Source organism: Osmerus mordax, chromosome 3 (assembly GCF_038355195.1).
Source record: "Osmerus mordax isolate fOsmMor3 chromosome 3, fOsmMor3.pri, whole genome shotgun sequence".
NCBI classification, from domain to species: Eukaryota; Metazoa; Chordata; class Actinopteri; order Osmeriformes; family Osmeridae; genus Osmerus; species Osmerus mordax.
In genome coordinates, this window is record NC_090052.1 from 11,346,859 (window position 1) to 11,364,980 (window position 18,122).

At 40.9% G+C, this 18,122-nt stretch overlaps 1 protein-coding gene across 1 annotated transcript in view; it reads right to left on the reverse strand.

Moving 5' to 3' along the window:
- Positions 1-18,122, reverse strand: part of cacna1ia (calcium voltage-gated channel subunit alpha1 Ia) — a 275,083-nt gene that overhangs the window by 94,670 nt on the left and 162,291 nt on the right. Inside the window, exon 14 of the mRNA XM_067233031.1 lies at positions 15,130-15,220. Coding sequence (XP_067089132.1) covers positions 15,130-15,220 — 91 coding nt within the window. The remainder of the gene's footprint in view (positions 1-15,129; positions 15,221-18,122) is intronic.

Consider the following 18,122-nt stretch of genomic DNA (forward strand, 5'->3'; position numbering starts at 1 on the left):
GTTGTGTAGACACAATATATTTATTTGTACGTTTTTATTTCAAGTCTCCACCTTCGTTATTTCAATGAGTGCTGTTGGCCGTGTTACGTCTTTGCTCCGCAGCTTCACTCGTTGTAAACCAACCAATCAGCGCGCAGCTCATCTATATATTCATGAGCATACCATAAAAGTAGAAAACCTAGCGTTTTTTCCCGGGACAAATTCACAGGAATCATCAGGGCTCATAGAACAGCACCCGGGCCATTTTCAGCTAACCAATGTTACATACCCTATTCAGAGACCTTAACCCTCGTGCTGCCTTCGGGTCACGTGACCCAAAGGTTCATAACGAACCATCGTTGTGTTTACCCAATTTTACCCAATACAAAAACAAATAAAAATAATTTTCTTTTAACCATTCCAATGTGGGGGGTCTGAGACAGCCCGACAGTTAAAAGAAAATGCTTCACTTTGTTTTTGTATGAGGTAAATTTGTCGCAATAAGACGGTGGGTCACAATGACTGATGGGTCAGAATGACCCGAAGATAACACAAGGGTTAAGGAACAGTGTGAAATACCCCAGTCAGTTTAAATAAATTCTGAATGAAAGTTTTTAAGAATATTCTTATAGTCCAAACATATTTTAATTCAATATCAGTTATTAAATTAAAAAAGATGTTTCAACTATCAGTTGTTGGTCATATTTTAATAAATCAGGTTCTTATTATATTATATTGGCTGAACATGACCAAGTCATTTACATTAAAATAATAATAATTCCAAATAGGAATACTTACCAAAACTTAATTAAAGAACAAAAAACAAGTTTTCCTGCATCAACAAAATCCAGTCCTGTCACGGTCAGTCCTGTCACTGGACAAAATGGACTATTTTAGAAGTGATCCATGAATTAATCTCTTTAAACAGGGGTCCCCAAACTACGGCCCGCATACAGCCCGCCCAAGCATTTAGACCGGCCCTTGGAACAATGCTAGAGACATTTTTTTATATAAAAAAACTTTCAAAAGTTCACACTGATAAATAGGCATACGTAAGTAAATGTTTTGATTTCAATAGCAATGAATATTTAAAAAGGTCATTACAATAGTAATAATGCTCTTTTAATAGGCTATATATCCCTTGATATGTATGGTGCATAACAAAATAATAAACTAATCCAGCATAATAAATACATTTAAAATCATAATAAAATCTCCACAATAATACTGGTAGTCACTCCGGCCCATGTAATTTTCTGTTACAGACCGACCCGGCCCCACATTAAAGAAAGGAAAAATTATCTGGCCCTCGCAGAAAAAACTTTGGGGACCCCGGTCTTTAAATGTGTACACGAAGGTGGGGGTATATATCCACTTTTGCATATTTGTACAAATCTGGGATGTAAAGGAAGATTTATTACAATCTTATGAGTAGCTGGCGGTTATTCTGTGCTTACCATCCACTACAATTAACTACAAAGTCGATTATTTTTCTTATAGGAGTTACAAAACCATGTCAGATACAATCAGGGACATGTGATCAATATGAAAATGCTATTTGTATCAAAGAAAGTCATTAGGAAACCTTTATGACATTTAGAAATGTGTCTGTGACAGGGCCTGACATTTTAGGGGATGGAATGCTGATAAAAAATTATTTAATTCAGGCATAAAAACATGCTGAGATGGCACGATATGTGTTTCTCATAGTTTCACATGTCCTTCATATGGCTTAATGTTCAGATAAAAAAATTAAAAAAAGATTTCTAAAGATTTTTAGAAGTGGAAATGTACCTTACTGGTAGAATGTCCCAGAACCTGACACGGCCAAATGTTCTAAGCTGAGTAAATTCTTTCTCAAAACAACAAATGAAGACGACGAGACGGACGGTAATCTAACGTTAAGGTAGTTAGGAGCAGAGCAAGATGCTAGCGGCCGTGCAAAACAATGTTGTCTGCAAACCACCGTTCATGTATCAAACTTTTTCTTGTGGCTCTTCAGCAGCAGCAGCTTCTAGTCCTGTTTAATGCTAACAGTGAAGAGCCAGGCCCAGGCCCAGTAAAATAACGGTACCAAGCTCCAGTCATGAGCCCAACACACCAGAATGGGCAGGTAGGATTGTCATTGAGTAAATATAAGAATTAGAAGAACTAATAGTAATGAAGAGCATGATGTGTACACCTGCTCAATGAAAAATGCCCTGAGATAATTAATGATACCTGATGATTCAGCAATACATTAATGAAACTGACTTGACTTGATTTGAAATCTTTGTAAAAAAGGGAGATTTGTGGTAAGAAATACATGTTTACAATTGTTTACAATTAATTACAAGGCTGCAGAGAACAGTGCACTATTGCAGACTTGTATTCTACGGTTTTAATTACATTATTTTAATATAGTCAGTAGTGAATTAAAGTGGGACGGTCTAAGGCATGAAACTCCAGGACTGAAAATGAGTCTCACTCCAGCCCTGCTGCCAGTGCTTCGAGGGAATTATATGTAACCAGGTGGAAAGTGGGGCAAGATTTAAATAGTTAAACCGCCTATCAAAGGCTTAAATGATAGCGATCCAATGTCACACTGGCCCTTTAAGAGACAGGCCTGCAAGTTACCGTTCTGCCCGGGAGCGCCGCGAGAGGTTAGATGCCGTCAATGCAATGTGCAGTGCAAGCAAGGTGGTACTTGGGCAGGGTTAAAATATTACAATAAAAGTTTATAGAACTACAAAGTAATAGGAAATATACATTTGTAATAGGGAGTCAGGTGGCTGAGTGGTTAGGGAATCTGGCTAGTAATCAGAAGATTGCCGGTTCGATTCCCGGCCGTGATAAAAATGACGTGTCCTTGGGCAAGGCACTTCACCCTACTTGCCTCAGGGGAATGTCCCTGTACTTACTGTAAGTCGCTCTGGATAAGAGTGTCTGCTAAATGTAAATGTAATAACATACAAAGCTGTGAATATCGGGTTGGTGACACAGATGACTTCAGAGAATAGCTCATATTAAAGTGGAGGTACTTCTCCTCGTGGAGAGCTAATCTCATCACGGTTCCGTGAGGAGCTTAAGTGTTGTGAAAAGATCCATTTCTAAAATATCTAAAAGGATTAAATTCCTGTTTGTGCAACATGGTATGTGTTTTTAGGTTAAATTTCTTTTGTTGAATTAAGAGGGGAGAGAACGTGCTTGATAGGCCTTCGGTGCGTATTGTCGAGTAACAGTGGAACATCATCGTAAGTGATTTACTTTTATTTGTCATAAAAGGCGTTTTGTTCATTTAACAGGGTTAATGTTCATGTAACTTTAATGTTTGTGAAATGTTAAGGCAGGTTTTTTATTCATTTTCTACTCAACACAAGGGGTTCCACAAATGCTGTGTAAATGGATACCTGCAATGCGAAACAGCAAGTGTAACTTGTTTCATTACTTTTCTAAGTGGCACTAGCATGTTTGTTCATTACGGTGAATGTTTAAATGACAATGTGAATAGTGCTCAGGATGTATTAATCCAAACAGGACTGTTCATTGTGAATAGAGATTTATCATTTATATTTGTGATTGAAATGAAGCAGCTGTGTTGTATGCTGAATATAAATGTTATGTCTGTGTACGTTTCCTGTAGGAAAAGAGGCTGCTACCGTTGTCTATGCTGCCTTAGAAATTCATTTGTTGCATATATAGGGCCATTCTCCATAGACCCCTGATGCGGCACAATTAATGCTGCACAAGTACATGTGCAGTCTGGAACATTTAATAATTTGAACCTGTGACCCGTTGCTATTATTCATTCACATTACCGGACCACATATAGTACACTTGTGATTTACTTGTGTAATAAATACCGTGTTTTAATTTAGCCAATTAAATGACCGTTTACTGATTTTCTTTGTGTGTGTTGGTGTTTTTTTGGCGTTTATTACACTGTTCATTTTTGGTGCAGCGTTTATTTGAGGGCGGCGTTTAATCGAAGAAATACGGTTTGACTGTATTGCTTTCAAAAATCTATCCTTTTGAACAACCCTCTCAAGAAAGCCCAGAGTTCAGGGGGGCGCTGTTGAGCAATTGGCGATGTGAAACTTGTTTTGCAGTAGCTCCTGGAAATGTGACATTTTATATGATATAATTAATCTATTTTGACATCTGTTCGACATATTTTGTGTGCTGAGAGAAGATAACTTCAACTTACACTTACGGTACAGCTTACAACTTCGAAGATGACTGGTAAACCACCGAACCAGACCAAACTCAGTTCAGTGGAGGAAACTGTTAGCGAGCTAGAACGCGCTGCTAATGATCACAGTGATCGGCTAACGGAGCTTGAAGCTAAAGTTTCTACGTTGACCACTTTGTCTGATTGCCTAAGAAGTGCGAAGACCTGGAGGGGCGTTCAAGATGGAATAACATACGCTTGCTGGGTCTGCCCAAAGGTTTAGAGGGGAAGCAACTAGGGTGACCAGACGTCCGGATTTGATACGGACAGTCCGGTTTTCCAGCGCTTTGTACGGACCGCTGTTGCGTGTCCTCCTTTTTGCCCTTTTGTCCTCCTTTTTGACACTTCCTGCCCACCGTCGCAATTTACCACTCACGTGGGCTTCAGTGCCAATTGTTCAGTAGGCTTTCAGATGCCAAAAAGAAAGACCTCCTTCAAACCTACATGGAGTTCAGAACTCGACTTTGCCACTAAAAGCAGCAGAGATCAATATCATGCCTTCTGTTCTGTAAGCTCTGTCGCATTGATATAGACGTGAGTAGTAGGGGGAAAGGGGCTTTAGAGCGGCATGCCTGCGCTATGCAACGGCACAAGGATAATGCTAGTTCTGCCGGGCACTCTTCCTTAACATCATTTTTTGCTCCGGATGATAAAACAACCGCTGCTGAGCTGACCAATTTATATATTTTTATTTCTATTACAATTGAAATAGTTCCCCCCCCCCCCCCCGGATTGTCCTCCTTTTTGACCCTTTGTCCTCCTTTTAGGACCCATGTGTCCTCCTTTTCAGGGTCATGCTTCTGGTCACCTTAGAAGCAACCCACTGCCTTCACGGCCCAGCTACTCCAAGACTTACTGTTGTTTATTTTCTCTACATCAGCACTCGGTGCATATTACATTTGTTAACAGTGCAGTTTGCACTTTGCATACTTTATTTTATGTGTCGCATTTCTTTATACGACTCTGTGGTCTAGTGTGTTTAAAACTATAGGGCGATTGTGTTTATTAATAGGAGGGGTATGCGTGCATCTCCATTAGGGAGAGGCTTATGTCGCAGATGGGGGGTGGGGGGTAATTGGACAACTGTACTGGTGTGTCCCTGGTATTGTTTCATTATGAAGCGGGTGGGGGTTATCCATGGATGTTTTTGTATGGGAGGGGGGTGCGTGGCATTTGTTTCTGTCTTTTTTGTTTGCTTGCTGTGTTATTATTGGGTGTGCGCAAGCCTTTTGGCGAGAGCACAACCATTGTTCTCTCTCATATATACAGTACCAGTCAAAAGTTTGGACAAATCTTCCCAAACTTTTGATTGGAACTGTATTTTTATTATTATTTTTATTTATTTTCCCACCCCTAAGGATGCCTCAATATTTGGACTACATAGACAATGTCGGTGTCAAAAGGTTCGTCTTGGTAGCGATTGCGTTGCTTGTAGTTTTATTAAGGTTCCGTTGCATGGTTTAAGTCTTTCAATAGGTGAAACTATCTGACTACTAACCTGAACTTCATTGCCACAGCCTAAACTTTGTCAATCTGTTCATGAACAAAATTAATTTCAGCCTAAACCGTACAACGGAACTTTAAATCGAATTCAAGCAACGCAATCGCTACCAAGACAAACACAGCAGTAGTCTAGTAGTAGTACAATTTACCAGGGTCAGCTTCTCCACACTAGCCTGGTCCTAACCAGACCCTCGTACATTTCATTTGTACAGAGGGTCTGGGATCGCTCCATTGACAAGCGTTAACTTCCTTGAAGGCGGGTACTCGAATTATGAATTTTGATGAATTATGAATTTTAAAACTATTGGATCTGCCCAGAGCCACTCTGATCTGCCATAACCAATTGCTAGCGTACGCCTTAGCCAAGTCCTTCACCACTACTGTAACGGAGCTAGCTGCCGTAGCTGGAAAATCAAACTTTTCCCGAACCCCGTGGGGAGGAGGGCCAAAACACCATGGCCACCAACAAAACTTAGCAAAGATTGTTCTTGCTCCAGCTTTAACTTTTGGATATTCGGCAGCGACTCCGCTGCCATTACTGAACTACAACTCAAACTAGCGAACGACATCGTCAACGTTCTCAGCCACTCCCTCTGTTCGCTGATTGGACCTACAAAATGTTGTTTCCAAAAACCGACTAATACACCGAAATCCCAGACCTAGTACAGAAGAAAAATCAAAATTGAGCGGAAGTACGTAGGAGGGCAGAGCCAGGCTATCTCCACACAGGGATACATTGCATTTTGCATTGTTACTGACAATGATCGCTACCAGTGAACATTTTTTGAATGAGCGATTTTCCCTTAACTAAATGTCAAGCTTATTCACGTTTTGGGGGGCATATTTTAAGTTAGCAGATGGCACTGTTTGAATCGTGATTCCATCTGAAAAATACTGCTGGTGACAACTTTGTTAGAATAGCTTTCAAAGGGGGTTCAGCTTGTTTCATAATAAACGAACCCATCTGCAACCGACGCAAGCAAGCACACCCTACAATTTCCCCAGAAATTGTACCCTCTCTAGTTCTGTTTTGTTTCCCCCCATTTTACAGTCAGGTGCTTTTGTTTGTCACAGTCGCATGTCTTATCATTTATACTACTTTCCAGGGTAGGTACTCATGGAGTCATGCTCCAACTTATATCTTGGGGCAAGGAAGTCATGTAAAATGTGTTAGTTTTAACTGCAAGGGGCTCAATAATCCTTCAAAATGCAGTAAGGTACTTCACCATCTTCGACACCTAGATGCCCACATTATGTACTTACAGGAGACGCATCTCAGAGATGAGGACCAGGCAAGGCTGAAGAGTGGATAGGTGGGGCAAGTTTATCATTCTTCATTCCTGGCCAAATCTAGGGGGGCAGCTATCCTACTTCATAAATGTATTCCATTTGTACACTCAGGTGATTCCTGACCCAAATGGCAGATTCATAATTGTTACTAGTCGGATGTTTAACACCAATATAGATTTGGCCAATGTTTATGCACGTAATTGTGATGATGATAGTTTTTTCAAACGTCTACTTTTGAAACTTCCTGATCATTCAACACATCATTTAATTCTTGGAGGAGACTTTAATACCTGGCTCAACCCGCAGCTATATCGTTCCTCCTCCAATAGATGTTCACCATCAAAATCCTCCAAAACAATTCGAGCCTTGATCAAAAAATCTTCTGTTTCTGAAGTGTGGCGCTTTTTTAATCCCTCTGGAAGTGATTATTCTTTCTTTTCTAGTGTCCACATTTTTACGGTATTGATTATTAGTGATAACAAACTCCTTCCACCTTTCATCCTGTAAATACAATGGTTCTTTCTGACCATTCTACTGTGTCCATGGCAGTTCATTTTACAGGCAGTGTTGTTTACAGGGAGTCAGATGGCTGAGCGGTTAGGGAATAGAGTTATTAATCAGAAGGTTGCCGGTTTGATTCCCGGCCGTGCTAAATGACGTTGTGCACTTCACCCTACTTGCCTCGGGGGAATGTCCCTGTACTTACTGTGAGTCGCTCTGGATAAGAGCGTCTGCTAAATGTAATGTGTTGGATTGCGTGTTCCATGGAGACTCAATACAAGCTTCCTCTCTGATCAGGATTTTGTTAACTTTATTATTTGTCAAATAGATCGGTTTGTTAGCAGAAACAAAACTCCTGATGTTTCAGCTTCTGTTGTATGGAAATGCCTGAAAGCTTACATCGGAGGGGAAATAATATCTTATGCTGCATATCAGAAAAGAGTTAGAGCTGACCAACTCTCTATGCTAACTCATATATATCTCAGCTCGATGGCGTATATGCAACTAATCCATCCCCAGATGTATATAAGGAACGCTTATGTATGCAGCGTACAAGCCAAATTTGATATCCTTATGACACAACGCTCTGCTGAACTCCTACTTCGAACCAGATCAACTTATTTTGAACATGGCGATAAAGCTATTAAATTACTTGCACACCAGCTGCGCCAGGCAGCCTCTTCCCAACAAATCCCTCAAATACGCACAGACCTGGGCAAGACATCTGATTCATTAGAGATTAATAATGCTTTCAAAGACTTCTACGTGTCACTTTATGCAACCGAACAAACTTTCACCTCTCTCGATTTCAATAATCTTTTTTTTTATAGTTTGGATATCCCTTCTATTGGAGAAGTTGCTGCAGATAAATTAGATCAGCCTATTACAGTAGAGGAGCTCAACTCAGCATCCTGATATTGCAAAGTGGTAAATGCCCAGGACCGGACGGGTATCCCACTGAGTTCTACAAGATGTTCTGGCTCCAGCTCTCCCCTTTGCTATTGGAAATGTATAATAAATCATTTGAAAATGGCCTTCTTCCTCAGACTCTCAATCAGGCATCTATTTCTCTCATTCTGAAAAAAGACAAGGACCCCTTAGCCCATGGGTCGGGAACCTGTGGCTCGCGAGCCACCACTGGCTCTTTTGCTGACAGCCAGGGCTCTCGGACGAAATGGGTGGGAGAAAAATACGGAGAAAACAAATGTGTAATCAAGGGATCAGCCTAGGCCTAGTAGAAGGCTAAAATAACAGTCAATACTACTTATATTAAAATTACAAGGCTTCGTGGCAACTACGTAGGTCTATCTGAGTGATTTAATTTAACTTTTCAGGTCACTTGACTCCGTAACCATAGCCTGCACAATATTGTTACATTCGCGGCTGGTTGCCATGTCAATATTAAACAAAATCACAGATTTCCCTCCATTTCTGTCAACGAGAAAACGTTCATTGTTGAAGTTGATGTGTGCTAGATAGGCTAGCTAGCTAGAGAAAAATGTCGAAAAGAAAAAAAAGGGGAGCGTCCGCTACTTTCAGCCTGAGTGGACAGACGAGTTTGCGTTTGTGGAAAGAGCTGGGACTGCGACTTGTTTGTTATGTAACAACAAAATTGCGTCAATGAAACGATCCAATATTAAACGCCACTTCGACACCCACCATGCACCATTTACAACAAAATATCCTGCGGGAGATAGTCGACGCAAGGCCTGCCAAGAGCTTCTGAAAAAGGTTCAGGTCGGCCAACAGCCGAGCTCCGTGCTTGGACCACCCAAGGAGATGGCACCTCTGCTAGCTTCGTGGGTGCATTGGCAATTGTTAAAAATGGAAAGCCATTTACAGATCGCGAGTATGCCAAAGATCTAATGCTGGACGTGGCTAATGAACTGTTCGATGACTTTCCCAACAAAGACAAAATTATCAAAAGAATTAAAGACATGCCACTCTCTGCTCGAACAGTCCATGACCGCAAGATTTTGATGGCAAATCAGGTGGAGGAGACACAAATAAAGGACATAAATACAAGTGAGTATTTTTCACTAGCCCTCGACGAGTCAACAGATGTTGGCCATATAGCCCAGCTCAGCATCATGGCCAGGTATGCTGCTGGTGACGCATTACGGGAGGAGAATCTGGCAGTTTTGCCAATGAAGGGATGCACACGAGGGAAGGACATATTCAAATCGTTCATGGATTTTGTGAAAGAGAAGAATGTGCCCCTCAACAAACTCATCTCTGTGTGCACTGACGGTGCCCCATGCATGGTTGGGAAACATAAAGGATTTGTGACACTTTTGCGTCAACACGAGGAAAGATGCATCCTCAACTTTCATTGCATTATACACCAGGAGGCACTCTGTGCCCAATTGTGTGGCAAGCAGCTAAGTGAGGTGATGGGACTGGTGGTTAGTGTAGTTAACTTTATCGTGGCCCGAGCTCTTAATGATCGCGAATTCAAAGCACTGAAGGCTGAGGTGGAAAGTCATTACCCAGGACTGATTTTGCACAGCAATGTGCGTTGGTTGTCAAGGGGGAAGGTGCTCAGCCGTTTTGTGTCCTGTCTGAATGAAATCAGAACTTTTCTGAAGATGAAAAATGCTGAGCGTCCTAAGCTCTCTGACACAGAGTGGCTCCTGAAATTTTACTACCTTGTGGACATCAGTGAGCATCTCAACCAGCTCAATGTGAAAATGCAAGGCATTGGCAACACAGTCTTGTCGCTTCAGCAGGCTGTGTTTGCATTTGAAAAAAAACTGGAAGTCTTTATTAAGGATATTGTCTCCTGCACTTCGATAGACTAATCAATTTCAGGGAGGCATGCTTAACGAGTGACCCCGATCAACGTTTTCATCTGCAACAACTGGCTGGCTTCACCTCCAAACTTCTGGTGACTTTCAAATCGCGCTTTGGAGAGTTTCATGAGCGTAGAAGTCTGTTCAAATTCATCACCCACCCGAGTGCGCAGTGGATGAGGCACACTTATTGTGCATCCTTGGTGTTTCCATCGCGATTTCGAAATGGAGGTTGCCGACCTGACCTCGTCTGACATCTGGGTGGGCTGGAAGGAATCGCACGTCAGCAAGCACAGCTTGCGAACTAACACAAGTGGACTGACATGGGAAAGCTTCCATCCGAAGATGAACTGATCATAAAAACTTGGAATGAACTGCCCATTACATATCGCACATTGCAACGTGTTAGCATTGCTGTGTTAACCATGTTCGGTTCCACTTATGCTTGTGAGAAATCTTTCTCACACATGAAAAATATAAAGACGAACCTGTGCTCGCGTTTAAATGATGAAAGCCTCAATGCTTGCATGTAGCTTCACCTCACTAAATATGAGCCAGACTACAAGGCCATCAGCAAGTCTATGCAGCACCAAAAGTCACATTAATCTCTGGTAGGCCTAATGTTTAATTTCGAGTGTTGTGTTGTTAACGTTGTGTAGCTCTCTGGAAAAGTAGGCTAGATGCTTAAGGTTTATAAATAGTATAAGTTGGAATAAATAAGTTCACAATATAATAAATAGCATTAAGGTTAAAAGTTAATTGATTTAAAATGTTAATTTATTTTTTTGTACTGTTTATATGTATTTCGATTAAGTTCATTAACATTCACGTTCCTTAAAAAATATCCAATCAGGGGTGAGAGGTCGTGGAGTGTGCAGGGAGGGAGAGATATAACGGTGAGCAGAGGGAGAGATAGGACGGTGAGCAGAGGAGGTTGATAAAGAAGAGTGTTGTAACGTAAACCCATACAAACAGTTTATTTCAAGTATCCATCATTAATACAGCAAGTGTTCAACCAGGACTCTGTTTATCTTAGTAATGGTGGTATACTTAGATATTTTGAGTGGATAACTCAACCATTGTAAAAAGTAGTTCAGCTGCTGACCAAGTGGCTAGTGAGTGAGCACAGACTTTGCTACCACGCTAGCGACCAGCGGACGTAGTGGTAAAGCCGGTGGAAAGTCAAGATTGTCCTCGGCCCTCTCTTCAAGTCTACTCTTCTCGTCATCCACAAGGATTTTCGATCAGTCTCTCCTTCATCTGCTACTGTCCTTTGGCCGCTGTGCGTGTGGCTACATCTTAACCAGAGGTACCATCTCACTTTTATTTGCGCCCTCGTGGTGAAGCAGCCATTTGGTTCATTTTTTTTTTTTTTTTGTGTATTTTTGTTAGTTAAAAGAATTCAGGTTAGCCACCTCTCACTACAGCTCAACTAAGCTAGAGAGGCGCTACAGTTGTTAACTTCATGTCGTTGTTGCGTTGTAACATTGTTATCTTATGTCATTCCCATTGCCATTTACATTTCAAGTTACTAGTCACATAACTTTTAAAACTAGTAGAAAATGTATTTAAAATTTTTTTGAATAAAAGTAACTGTTAGTTAAATATCCAAACATTTTCTTGTGACCGTCTTTTGTGGCTCTTCTGAGATAAAAAAATAAATAAAATAAAAAAGGTAAAAGTGGCTCTCCAGGCAAAAAAGGTTCCCGACCCCTGCCTTAGCCTGTGCCTCTTTTTGTCCTATATGTTTGCTGAATGTTGTTCTACACTCTGGAAAAATTGGATTTGGGGAGAAATATATATCCTGGATTAACCTGCTTTACTCCTCCCCACAAGCCTCAGTTAGAACAAATACCATTCAATCTGAGTACTTTCATCTCCATCGCTCTACGAGACAGGGTTGCCCTCTAAGTCCCCTTCTATTCGCAATTGCCATTGAACCCCTTGCTGTGGCACTTCGGTGTGACCCCCATATCTCTGGCATACAAAGATTATTGAATTAAAGGTTCTCTGTATGTTCATGATCTACTCCTCTTTCTTTCCAACCTCTCTGTTTCTATACTTGCCACCCTGACCTGTGGTCAAATATCTGGCTATAAATTAAATCTTACTAAGAGCGAGATATTCCCTGTCAATACAACTGCTCAGACATTCCCTTTACGCAAACTGCCTTTCAAAGTAGCCCATCATAGCTTTAAATATCTTGGGATTCATGTCAATCACAAATTTGAAGACCTTTTCAAGGCAAATTTTGTTCCTTGCTGCTAAAACTCAAGAGGACTTTGAACGTTGGTCTCTTCTCAACTTGTCTTTTGCAGGTTGTGTCAATTCTGTAAAGATGACTACTCTCCCACGTTTCTCATATCTGTTTAAATCTGTCCCCATTTTCCTCCCTTTTTTTCCGTAAACTGGACAGCCTAATCTTTATTTATTTGAAATAAAAAGGTCCGTAGGTTGGGTAAACAATATTTACAGAGACCCAAACCACTTGGGGGGTTGGTTATTCCCAATATTACAATCTATTACTGGGCCGCTAATATTAGAATAAAAAAATTCTGGCTCCAATATGAAACTTTAGATCCCACGCCCACTTAGGTAACCATGGAGGCATTTTCTACTAAACCAGTTTCATTGAAGGCTGTAGAACATTCTTCTACTTTATCCTCCACTTCTCCATACAGTAAGAATGTGCTTGTGGGAACCTCTCTTAGAATTTGGGCTCAATTCAAACGCTGTTTTGTTTTCCAGTCTTTCTCCATCCGAGCTCCAATAGCCACTAATCATACTTTCCCTCCATCTCTTGTCAACAATGCTTTTTCAGTTTGGTCCAATCAAGGCATAGTATCCTTTCAGGATTTATACATTAACAACACCTCTGCGTCCTTCCAACAACTCTTAGAGCAATTTTCACTCTCTATATATCACTTTTTTAGATACCCTTTTTAGATACCAAAAGTAATTTTGCTCGCACAACCTTCACAAACTTGCCCAACGACTCACCTCTCGATAGGTTTTTAAAACCTAGTTGTTCTTTGAAAGGGTTAATTTCAGATATTTATAATCTAATTCACATGTTATGGCTCTGCCCATCTCTATCTCTGCCCAACTATTTCAAACATAGTTGAAGAGAGGGTCTAGCCGAATACTCTCACCGCATTGTTTGGTGCCTCCTCCTTTGTACCTTCCCTTTCACAATCTAATAGAGATGTTATTGCCTTTGTCACCTTATTAGCAAGAACAATAATTTTAACTAAATGGAAATTAGCCCGGATTAACAATTTTCTGTGCCCCGGGCACCCCCCCTGTGTTTTATGTGATGCTAGTTACGATTTCTAATATTAATGCGAGCGTGAGTCGCGCGCGAACGAATTTTTGGGGCCTTTATTTGAGTGCAAAATAGTTTTTTGAGCTTTATGTAAAATAAACATTTCACAAGCCGTTTTTCTATTGGTAAAATCTTGTCTAGAGAAGGTGATGTCTTTTTGTCTCTTAATTTTTCAGCCCTATGTACCTTGCGTTTCTTAGCCTGGTTTAGCCAAGGAGCTCTCCACCTTTATTACTCATTTAAAAATGATTTGATAAATCGAATATAAAAGCATCATAGAATGTAAAGTAACAGCTAGCTGGCGTCAGTTACTTGTAAAATGCATAGATAATGTTTAACACTAACATCTCAATTTAGCTTGCACCTAAGTTAAAACATATTTGAGTGTGCTAACATTAGCAATAACGTCAGCTAGTTTGAGGTTTATGCATAGGCTAACCATTACATTAGCAGCACATTTCCCGTATTTAACAATGATTAAACATGGGCTTACCTGAAAGTGATGCACGGGCATCATCTCGCAGTCTCTTTCTTTCTTTTTTTCTTCCCCTGACTCATGTTATCTTTTTAAGCCCATTTTAGAAAAGTTGACCTAGCCTACTGTCAAAGTTTGTCAGGCCACTGAGATAGGGAAGGGCACCCACAGCGAGCTTGGGAAGTTGAGTGTGTATTTGTTTTTGTTTTTTTTGGGGGGGGGGGCACCATCGTAACTTTTTTTGAGCATTTAAATAGGCTATATCTCTTGTTCTGCCTGATTTGTAATATATGTGCCTAATATTTCTATACTAAAATAATATCGGCATTATAAGTATTATAACTATGATGATTTTTGAGTTGGCAAATTTTTGGAGTTGGTGCCCTACGCACAGCGTGTAGTGCGCGTTAAGGGAGCGGCGGCACTGGCTACTAGACTACACAAACACTGTTTTTGACGTGATTTAACATAATATTTTGATCGAACGAGTTGCAATAAAGTACTCACATTAAGGAAAGTTAGGACTGTGTTTATAACGTGATATAACATTTTAGTTGACATTGTCCAGGGCCCCTTAGATGTCATGTGCCCCTGGGCAAGTGCCCAGTTGCCCTAATGGTTAATCACCCCCCCCCCCCCCCCCCCTTCCTTGTCATGCACGCTGGTTGGCGGATGTCCTTTATTTTCTTCAATTAGAACAAATTCGACTTTCTACAAGGAGTTCTCAAAAAGGTTGTAAGTTATGGGGCCCATTTCTTCTATATTTTGAGAATATTACTTTCTCACATATCCCTGACTAAGACTAGACTGGCTTAAACCTGGCAATATGTCCTATGTTGTACTATGTTAAGGTGACTACCTATTGTACTGTTTTGCTGAATTTGGATGCTGTATATGTGTCTGTATTTTTGTATTTAATCCTCATTACTGACTGTCGGGGGTTGTTGTGTTTTGGTTTGATTTGTTGTTTATTTTATTTTGTGTGTACGCAAAAAAAGGAAACTTGTTTTTATACATACAAAGTTCAGACAGTCACACCTGAAAGCTTCTTTACCTGAGAGATGGAGAGAGTCCTTCAGCTTGTCACTCTCATCGAAGTTACACGAGGACCTGTCGTCCTCTGAGTATGAGCGGTTGGCGTCCCCCTGTTTTCCCCCAGAAAGGGAGGGATGGAGGAGAAAAAAAGTCAGAAAATTAGCTATTAGGACAAGGAAACAGCCAAAGGCATTTTTAAATAGGAAATGTCAATCTCTCTTGCCCTCATTGTGGAAGTATCTAAGGGGAAGGCTGGCTAGCTGGCCTCCCAGACTAGCTAGCCTAGTTTCCGTCTGTACTCACTCTCGCTGGACAAAGATTGCCTCCAAACTAAAAGCCCAAGATACATTGTACCAGAGCCATTTAAAAAGAGAGTTGTGACACGCTTTGGTCTCGCCGACACGTGATCACGTGGTTCAAGTAGCTAGCTGTAGTTCCAAAAAACCCACTGCTGTCAACCTGTTTCAATGGTTTTCGATGGGACAGACAGCAGCACCATCCCGATTTACTGACATTTTCGATATATTAACACATAATATCAATTGATTACTGGTGTGTTGTATCATGTATATGTCTGATACTTTATTAATATTTATGTATTACATTAACTTATAACACTAGGCAGCAATATTGTGAAGCAGAGCTAGAAATGGCTATGCTAGCTACTGTACTGTAGCCTAATGATGACTATTGTTCTACTGAACATTTAACTTTCAACTGTTGACGTAAATGCAGGGCTTGACATTAACTTTATGAGGCACTTGTCCTTTGGACAAGTACATTTACTTTTCACTTGTCCATGCACAAAAGTCACTTGTCCGAGACCTTTAAATAGCATGACCGGCAAAAACAGCCTGGCTAACGGAGGTCGCAAATGACGAATGAAACAGGCTCGGTTAAAGAAATCCGAGGCTATCTTCAGCAGGCTCTACAAAAGCAGTCCTGTCTGACGTTTCCGGTGTAGAATGGAGTGAAATACAACATTGTGAACACACTGCCAGTGAGCGACCCGAGTCTGACTCTGAGGCTAACGTCAAAACAGTGTAGTGGAGGACCATGACATAGCTAAGACTATCCGGGCGACACATTCTCACTCAAATTTTAAGACTTCCGTGACCCAAATCAAAATTCTGATGCAACAGATCAATGGGGAATCGCTTAAAGGCTGTCCTCCTCGACCTTTTTGGTGCAGAATTCACTAAGATGAAATGATCAACTTCACCGAAACACAGAGGAAAAAAGCTAGCTACTTTAAAATCAGTTAAATAGACGTAATGAGTGGCAAATAAGGTTAAGTAACATTTTATTTTGTTTGAGGTTTAACTTGTCCAGTGGGGCAAGTACATTTCTCTTCCACTTGCCCAACAAAAAATCCACTTGTCCCGGACAAGCGGACAAGCCTTAATGTCAAGATCTGAAATGGGACTTGTTAAACACGTTTTTTTATTCATCAGCCCACTTACAATTTACCACCTTAACAACATTTATATTTGTAGTACTTGATGCAAATTGAATCTAATCTAGATAGCAATCACACCAGCAACTGCTCAATTAAAAGGGGTCATTGATTGCAAAACCAATTTTACCTTGTCATAGTTGAATAACGACAGTTTGGTGGGTAAAATGGACATACACTGAACCTCAAAGTCCAATGACACCTCTTCCCTATCTAAATATCACAACTTGAAACTGCAGCTGTAAAACGATCGGTTTTGAAAAATCTGTATTTGTGACGTCACAAATATAGCATCACCTTTGTCACGCCCCAACATTTACATACAGACCAGCCCTCTGGTGTTCTGGCCCAGGATCTCAGACAGTAGTTTAGCTGCGCGCTGCCCTGTGTACTTCCACGCGAACAACAAAGGAGAACGTTTGAAAGTTTTTGTAAGTATATTGAAAATGGACCATCGTAAATGCAGTGTTCCAGACTGTACTGGGAATGCTGACACTTTTCATAATCTTCCCAAGGAACCAGACACTCGACGGGCATGGCTGATGTTTTTCTATGAGAAGATCCCTGTGAAGTTCGACACTCATTTATTCATTTGCTCGAACCATTTCACCAAAGAATGAAAACCTTGGACAATTTTAAAGAAGGATTTGCTAAGCCGCTGTTGCTGAAAAGAGGTGCTGTTCCAACTGTATGCTCATCACAAACGCAAGCTGTAAGTATGATTTTGTCGCTAACAGTTAGCCTATTAGCAATGCTAACGTCTCCTGTATCTAGCATAGGTAGAATGCTAAATATGTTTCAAAACACATCAACATACCTTACTTAGCAAATGACTCTAGCTAGACTAACTGTAGTTGGCATTAGAAGGGAAGCTTCCGAAAAAATAGCCAGAAAACGAATGGAAGTCTAGCCTATTGCTAACGCCTGTCTAGATCTATTTGAAAGAACTGGAAAAAGGCTAGATACAGGATAGGTTAGCATTGCTAATAACTGTTACCGACAACATCATACTACAGCTTGTGGTTGTGATGAACATATGGTCGGAACGCACCTCTTTTCAGCAACAGCTTCATAGGAAATCCTGCTTTACATTGTCCCAGGTTTTCAAAACCGTCCTCGGTGAAATGGTTTGAGCAAATGTGTAATTGAGGGTCGAACTGCACAGGGATCTTCTACGCTACGGTATAGACAAACATCAGCCATGCCCGTCGAGTCTAGCCTGGTCCTAACCAGACTCTCGTACATTTCATTTGTACAGAGAGTCTGGGCTCGCTCCATTGACAAGCGTTTACTTCCTTGAAGGCGGGTACTATGTTGAAGTTTAAAACTATTGGATCTGCCCAGAGCCACTCTGATCTGCCATAACCAATCGCTAACGTTCGCCTTAGCCAACTCCTTCACTACTAAACGGAGCTAGCTGGAAAATCAAACAAACCCCGTAGGGATCAAAGATTGTTTTTGCTCCGGCTTTAACTTGTGGATATTCGTCAGCATTGCCACAACGGACCGAATGGCTTTGCTCACATCTTTCTCCACCGCCATTACGGAACTACAAC